We start from the raw sequence: 8,404 nt of genomic DNA on the forward strand, positions 1-8,404 counted from the left end.
TTAAATATGTTTTTAGTCAAGAAAACAGTAATTAAAAAAGCTTTAAGACATTCACGAGTTTATCAAATATCGATATTTCACTTATTTATAATGAAAAATCATCACACTAACTAAAAAACTCATAAATATTAATGAAATTAACATAAAAATATCAAACATCTAATTAGAAAATTGTTTATGTTTTATACTTTAAAATAGTAAAAATAGAAACATATTCAAAAAGATTAAAACTTCACTAATTTGGAAATTTTCAAAAAGAATAAGCCATGTTTGGCCCAAGGACTACTAGGGGAAAAAAGATGTTAAGGAAACGATTTTTTCCATGTTTGGTTGTACTATCGTATTTTTATATTTATTTTTTAAATAATAATATTTTTTTAAATAACATTTTTTTACAAAAAATAAAAATCCCTGCCACCACCTAATTTAGGCCCAATATTAAAAGCTTCAATTAACTCTGCTTTAAACACCCAGCGAATCCCTACACGTCCCAATCAATGATCAACACGTCCTCAAAAAAAACTCAGAGGGCACGAAATTGGATACCTTATGGTGAGGTGAGCCGTAGAGGATCTTTTGCGCAAAGAGAAAACGATTGGAATGCAGTGATAAACATGAACTTGTGTGCTCTAAGAAACGGGGGGCTCAGACAGCTTCTAGATCCTTCCACAACCTTCCAGTGTACGCCTCTCCCTATTCATCTCCTATATCTTCATCTCGATTCCCCCTTCCACGAACTTCATTCTTCTTCTCTCTAAAATCCCTTCCTTGTTTCTGTTTCTGTTTCTCTTTGGAGGAAATGGCTTCCGAATCTGAGGCTTCAGGGGCATCGTCTAGTGCATCTTTTCTTGAGAGGCTCATAAGTTCAAGGAACAGAGACCTCTCCATGTTCATACCCTTCATCTTGGGCTTCACTGACACAACCACAAGGCAAGAATCGGATGACCCAGATGATGAAACCACTGATACGCCAACCCCTCGCGACAGAATCATCCTCATCAACCCATTCACCCAAGGGATGATCGTGATTGAGGGCAATTCGAGCTTTGATTCTCTGCTGAGAGAGCTGGCCAGCAAGGGTGGACAGCCCCCGGCCACCAAGGCCTCGATTGAAGCCATGCCGTCGGTGGAGGTTGGAGGAGATGATGGGGAGTGTGTGATTTGTTTGGAAGAGTGGAAGGTGGGTTGTGTGGCCAAGGAGATGCCATGTAAGCATAAATTTCATGAGAATTGTATAGTGAAGTGGTTGGGGATTCATGGGTCTTGCCCTGTTTGCAGGCATAAGATGCCTGTTGATGAGGAGGATTTGGGGAAGAAGAGAGAGGGGAGTGTTGGTGATGAAGAAGGGAGGGGGAGGAGGAGGGTTGAGAGGGAGATTTGGGTGAGCTTTTCCTTCAACAGTAATAGCAGAAGAAATGATTCAAATCAAACGCCTTCAACTGCTTCCCACAATGATTCTTCTTCCAGTCCAACACCAGATGATCATGTAATGGAGAATTAAAAGAAATTTTGTACATTTTTTTCTTCCATATTTGTATAAGGTCATGTTTTTTTTCCCTCTCTTTCACCCCCTTTTTATTGAAGCAATAAATGGAAATATTTTCTCTTATTTTTTCTTCAATTTATTCTTCGAATTGCACAAAAGAGGAGAATACAATGGATGATATGGAAGATAGTTGTGGATTGAAGGGTCGGAAAAAAAAAAAAAAAAAAAAAAAAAGGTAAGATGAGGAGTGATTAATTCCAAACATTCGAGAGTGTTGTGTTGCGATGATTAGTGAAATGGCAAACTAAGATTCAGCACTTCATTGGGTTGATTCCGGGACCAGTGTAGGTTTCTGGTTTTGGTTTAGCACATTGCTAACACACAGTATGTTCTGAATTTTAGTTGGGATAAAATATAGAAGCATCTTTGTTGTCTGTGAGTAACTAGGATCCCTTGGTGCCTCCCTAGTATCTGAAAGGGTAGAACTTTAGTTCTGTACAGGTGAATCCAGAAAACCTGTGCCATTCACCACTCTCAATCCTTTTACCCACTTACACTTGTCCAAAACGCGTCAAACATATTCTTCTTGTGAAATGCTTTCACCTCATTTTCGTTGGGCACTCAGTTCCTTTCTGTTGATTCCCAGGGTATAAAGCAATTGATTCATGCCTTGCAACTTGCTCAATCAATCACACATCTTCTCACGTTCCAAGCTTTTGATTGGCTAAATTGTTGGATTTTTCTGGTGGGTGTTGTGTCTTGTGTGGGTTCTCTGTTATTTCATTAAACCTTCATTTTTTATTCTGGGAATGCGAGTTTAGCAGTAATGACAATCCTTCTGCACTTGAGCTCAGAGTAGGATTGGAGATTGAATTTTGAAGTCGTTTGCAATGCAATATGTACACCTTGAGGGGAGCTGGTGCTGAGCTATGGGTGGAGTTTAAAGTAGGGCCATGCAATAGGTGTCCGTGATTCCTCATCCAACTCCTTTTGGGTCGACCATGAATGGAATCTTGAATTCTTAAGGTGTATTATGGGGTCCAATGCTGCTCAACAACTGCCTTATGCCTCTGCCGACAATATCACATCATCCCATATGGGCAATGGTTGAGGTAGGCTTGGGGATTGAACTGTGTGGCCATTGCTTTCAATGAACCTGATACCATGGCCTCAATGCTTATTTTTATTACCAGCATTATGTGGAGAGACCAGAGAGTAGGAGCCGGTGATCAAAAAGGAAGAAAAAACTTGATTTTCTAAAGTTCATCCGTGGTGATAGAAAGGTTAAAAGACAACAGTATTTACTGTTGCATTGCGAAGAACCCATGGAACTTCTTGATTTCCCACCCCTAGAAGATCAGGTCGGGTACTTCTTCTTCCATATTCAGTTGAAGGCTCTGTGCCTTCAACATGTTCCAAACTATAACCAGTGTAAAATAATATGCTTGCTTGTTTTAAGGAGGTGATCTTTAGCAACATGCTGGCATGAGCTCAAGTCAATTTTGGCTTAAATTCTAGTCTTCTGGCCTTGATTCCACCTATTTACAAATCATCTTTGGCTGCGTTTTATCCCTCCTATCTTTTTTCAACACAATCTTAACTAGCTATTCATTCCAGTAGCCTCCTTCCTCTACTCCATCCTTGGAGATGAAGTTCGGGGTAACCAGTGAAAAATCATCAGTTCGATCATTGAGAACCCATATTTTATTTACATTTAATGTGATTGTATTTTCCCAAGGTAAGCCATCGAGTTCTACTTCTACCAAAAAAAGCTTCTGTATGATAAAAATGCTTCTTAAAAAATACGCCCCTGTGGATAGTAGAATACTTTCAGTCAATGAAGAACATGAAGGCAGAGAAGAAGGCTTGTTTATTGAGCTGTGATGGGCTATATAATAGTGAATCTCTGGGGGCTACTGCAGAAAATTGATTTAGGCCAATCAATGAATCTTGGTTGCCCTGTTGAGGAACCAACAATTTTGCTGCTAGAATGATTCTTCACCCCTTTCGATTTATATTTGGATATTCTAGTGGAGAAATTCGCATATAAACATGCCCTGTCATATTGTCATTTACAAATATAGAAAAGAATTGAAGATGATAAAAGCTGGAATGATCCAGATTTGGAGTCTAATACTAATACCACATGTGTAGGGACATTATTTGTGGAAATAAATTTGCTATTGACCACAGAGGACTGAAAATCTTCAGGGGTGCAGCCATGGAAGAGAATATACAAAAACATTCCCAGAATACACAGTTTAACTGATTCTGATTACCCAAGGATGAGGTCCTCGAGCAAAATTAGGAACTTGAGCTTTTCCTGGACCAGACAATCAAAAGGAATAAATGAAAATTAAGACAAAGAAATGAAAGAGATTTATCCACACAAAATATATAACTTCTTTTGACATGGATATACTTTCAAAAGTTCCTCAGGGTCCGTACACATATCGATATACATAGTTTATAGACAATATTTAAACTCCAAGAGCCAACCAAGTTTGCTTTATATAAACCATATTACTAAAATCCATCTGGTGTGAAGGTCTAAGAAGCATTAAAAAGATGCACATCCCTATTCCTTGCAGTTCAAATCTATTGCTTTTGGAGCAGAATCAATGTCGATCTGATATTGGGTATTCAGATCAAGCGTCTCTAATAATCCTAATTTTCTCAACCGGTCACCAGTTTTCCCTGCATAGGTTGGTGATCTTTTACCAGAGGGCTGCTCCACACAATTTCCATCAGAAATGGTGCTTCCGTTTCTCTTTCTTCCACTAGCTTGATTGCTCGAACCACTCTTCCAAGCTTGGCTATCTCCAGGATGGATCTCCATTAATGTAGGAGCCATGGAAGTACACTTATTGGTGTTCCCATTCTCATTCTTCGGTTGCTTCTCTTCTTTTCTCCCAGAGCTCTCTGAGGATGTTAAGGAGCTTTCCAGGGAACATCCTGTGCCCCTCATTGGTTTCCTCTCTTTATCCTTTAAGCCAGAACCTCCTGTTTCTGTTAATTCTGAGAATGAAGAACTTGGGCACCCAGTGTCAAAAATAGAGACCAGCTGAGTGAGTTCAGCTTTTGCCAGTTCCACCCCTACAGAAGAAGAATTATAGCCAGCAAGCGTTTCTTGAGCTTTCTTTAATACTGACTGTAAATACTTTCCTTGGGCTTCAATACGCAGCTGCAAATGTCTCTGCACCTGAAGAAAAAAAAAATCTTGATTAATTGGCATATCTTGATCTTAACCAACATCAATGATCTAGATGGGATTGGCCAATTGTGTCCTACCTCAATATGTTCATGAAGTTTCCTCTGCACCTCCAATTGCACTTGTAGAGCCTGAGCTATCTGCAAGCTTCTGATAAGCACAACCCATAGTCAATCGAAGCATAATTAGTAGGAGCTTTGCTTGCTTTCTCATTCAATTTATCCACAAAACGGGAGAATGATCTATATCTTACTCATTAATCGGATTCTGAGTTCCATCACCGGTTTCCCTATCAAAATGAATCTCTCTGTTCTGATTCTCGCAGTAATCTGCATCAAAGAAATTGATAATAAAATTCCAGCAAAGCCCATATTTCTGCCCCACATGCCATAACTATTTGATGTACTATATTGAAGTCACCTTCTTGATTGTTGTCACTGAAGGTTTCTGCCTGCTGACTTTTCCCCAGCCTATATTTCTGCAATAAGGTTCACCAATATACTTATAATTCTGTCTTGCAATTAGTATAATGAACAGAGACTGTAAACAGAAAATGCCTGTAAATGACTCTTCAAGTGGTACAGAGTCAGTCCAGGTACTCCCATCACCCTCATCAAAGTCTTCGGTGTTGCCTCTGCCAAAATAGAAATGTAAAAGAACATCAGAAGCTCGATATAATTGTCAAAAGATTTTATTTTATAAGAACTAGTACAAAATGGAGTTGGATAATAAGGGCTTATATACTCACTGTCTGGCCCTCCAAGGTGAGCCACAGCTTCAACAAACCGATGATGAAGTTCCGGAGTCCATTTTAGCCTGGGCTTTGCATCAGTTGACAGAACCAAGCTCATATCTTGATTTTGCATATTGGGAAGACCCACGAGTGTTATAAGGATCAGAGACAGACAGAAGAGTGGAGCATAAATATGGGTTTTGATCCTTCCAGCTCTACTTCAATATGTGGCAGCTGTAGTTCTCTTTATAATTTGGAGTTGTTGGCCAGTCCTATGTTCTCACTCCATATCTGGAAACATAAGTGGGGTTATGTTGGAGGAATATATGCCACGAGCTGTGGCTCTTCTTTTCCTCCATCTCTTATTTCCCCCTTTCATATCAACTTTGTTTAATTTTAATTTTTTTTTTTCTTTCTTCTTTGACTTGAATGGGGTGGAGAGAATCTCTGATGCAGCAAAAACAGAGAAAGCAACACAGTTCATTTCGAGTCTCAAAAGGAGAGAAAAGAGGAAAAGTGTATGGTTTGTTTTTATCTTCATGTTTTCTCACCCCCCATCCCCCCTCTCTTGGTGTTTTCTCACATCTCCCTCTCTCTGGATTCCCTGCTGAATAGGGCAGGCCCACCATAATGAATAATGGGTGCAACTTTCTTAACACTGCGAGAAGCTTTGAAGAAAAAAAATAAATAAATGGATGGGATTGCTTTAATGGATATTTCTTTTTGGTGATTGAAAGGGAAAACCAAATGGGCCTTTCCTTCTTTTTAATTTTTTTCTTTTTCTTTTTCTTTTTTTAATTTTCCTTTTAGGGGAGGGTGTTGTGTGATTGGCAGATTCTTTTTGTTCTTTGTAGGGATGGAGGAATCAGAGAATCTAGCCTTAGATTTTAGGGCTCCAAACATTTACCCAATTTCTGTTATAATAAGTACTTTAATAAAGAAAGTGAATCAAATCAGCCATCCTTCTGAAATGAAGATGAAATTCTATATAATCACCTCCAAGTCATGTCAATTTTTTTCTCCTGGAAATTCAACGGGAAGGGAAAAAAAAAAAAAGACTCGTACATTTCTAGGATTATCCAAATGGAGAAGAATCTGAGGTCCTGAGGTTTACATACAGACTGGCAATACAGCCAATTATTTGATAGAAATGCAACCAAATGGACCTTCATTCAATGGGGTCTTGTCCAAGGGAAATCTCAATCACCCAGTAAGATTTGTTGCCTCAGAGTCATCAGGTGGTAAATTCCACTCTCTTGCATTATGCTACTTCACTAGCCATGCTATAGGATCAAAGGTACCAGATTCAGAGCAAGGCATAATAATCATGATTCACAAGAAAATATTAAGATTGCAATTTTTCTTGTGCAGATATCTCAGTGACTACATCTGTCCAAAGGGGATTATGACTACCTCTCATGCTGTGGTAAACAATAGAGGGTAAGAAACTAAAATTAAATGGAATTGAAACTCTCTCTCTCTCTCATGCAAACACACACAGAGGTGACTCCATTTGAAATCCCATACCAGTGCCATGTGGTTGCAATCCAAGCAACACAAAACACTGTTAAATCTCTCTTTCTCCCCACATGCGCACGCACATGTCATGAAATGACAAAAAGCTCCCAATAGTTTATTGCTGCACACTTTCTTCTCATATGAAAGTAATCAACAAGGCTCACACTGCATAAAAGTCCCCTAAGAGATATATTCCAAAGGCAGTACATGTTAGCTTTTAGTCTGTAATCCATATCGAAGCAGAACTGAGGAAAAGAAATTTCACCAGAAAAATAAAGGAGAAAAAAAGAAAAAGGAAGGCCTCAATGGCCAACAACAAATCGTAAAAGTAAATTAGATCAGATTGAACTTTGGATTTCTTGGGTTGCGGCCAAGAAGTTGATAACCGGAATCAAAATCCAATGATTGATCTCAAAGCATTGCCATCTCAGCGCCATACATGCAGCTGGTCTGCTGCATTAATGAACAATTTTAAGGTTTCAAAGGTAAGAATGATCAGACACCAAGTAATATTTTAAGGGGACTATTAAAAGAGCAAGAGGCGTGTTCAATCAATAAACAAATTAGAAGATATGCCTATATGTGTCTTTGTAACTCTCTGAACCTAACTAATTGACCCACCTTATTTTCATCTATTGTTAGTTGGATAAAATGCACTGGGCATAGAGTGAAAAGGTAAAAACATCAAATTGTTACCATAATCATTATCTCAGATAAAATTTAGACCCGAAACATAGTATGGGGTAGGGGGTTTGAATCTCTCATGTTCTTGTATTGAGAAAGAGAATGAGATCAGAAAGCTATTTGTGTGATTATTGAGGGATCCCAAGCCAGTTGACTCGCCACATTTTCATCTATTGCTAGTTGGATAGAATGGGAGGGTGGGCATGGAGTGAAAAGCTACATTGATCAAATGGTTACCCTAATCATTATCTCAGATAAAATTTTGACCTGAAAGATCTATGTGGTGGATCCAATAAGTTGTGGGTCCATTGTCACAGCAAGGAGGGGTTCTTCCTGAGCAAGCATCTGCTTCTCCTGTCCCAGACTGGTATTCCTTATTGGCAAGCACATAGCTCAAATTCAAGGAAAGGAATATAATTATTGACAAGTTTTACAATATATGTGGCCCAAATGTTTGAAAAACAAGAAAAGAAGAGTTATTGAAGTACCTTTCTCTTTAACCAGCTGCTGTACTTGAAGCTCCTTTCTTGCTTTAATATATTCCATAAGGGGTAAAGGAGATTCCGGGATGATGCCAGACGACCCATGGTATTTTTAGGTCAGTAGGAGAAGGTCCGGTGAATCAAAAGTCATTTAAACAAAGGTGCCTCATCAATTATTATTCCATGAGGGACCCAGTCAAGGAGATCTACAAATCCAAAAGCATGGAAAGAAGATGAGAAGAATATGGCCTCAGGAATCAGGAAAAGAGAAACAAAAGGAACTAGTCACC

General features: G+C 38.8%; 2 protein-coding genes across 2 annotated transcripts; one reads left to right on the forward strand and one right to left on the reverse strand.

Annotated features, from left to right (window-relative positions):
- The first annotated feature begins 576 nt into the window (after nt 1-576).
- LOC100255065 (E3 ubiquitin-protein ligase MPSR1) lies at nt 577-1,609 on the forward strand. The gene has a single exon (XM_002273425.5). The coding sequence runs from the start codon at nt 800-802 to the stop codon at nt 1,499-1,501; it is 702 nt and encodes a 233-aa protein (XP_002273461.1). The 5' UTR covers nt 577-799; the 3' UTR covers nt 1,502-1,609.
- Nucleotides 1,610-3,865: 2,256 nt separating this feature from the next.
- Nucleotides 3,866-5,820, reverse strand: LOC100255052 (myb family transcription factor PHL8). The gene is made up of 6 exons (XM_010653651.3): nt 5,446-5,820; nt 5,255-5,331; nt 5,118-5,175; nt 4,951-5,026; nt 4,778-4,847; nt 3,866-4,688 (listed from the first exon to the last, which is right to left on the reverse strand). The coding sequence occupies exons 1-6, from the start codon at nt 5,561-5,563 to the stop codon at nt 4,065-4,067; spliced, it is 1,023 nt and encodes a 340-aa protein (XP_010651953.1). The 5' UTR covers nt 5,564-5,820; the 3' UTR covers nt 3,866-4,064.
- Between the last annotated feature and the right edge of the window lie 2,584 nt (nt 5,821-8,404).

This window comes from Vitis vinifera, chromosome 1 (assembly GCF_030704535.1).
Source record: "Vitis vinifera cultivar Pinot Noir 40024 chromosome 1, ASM3070453v1".
NCBI lineage: Eukaryota > Viridiplantae > Streptophyta > Magnoliopsida > Vitales > Vitaceae > Vitis > Vitis vinifera.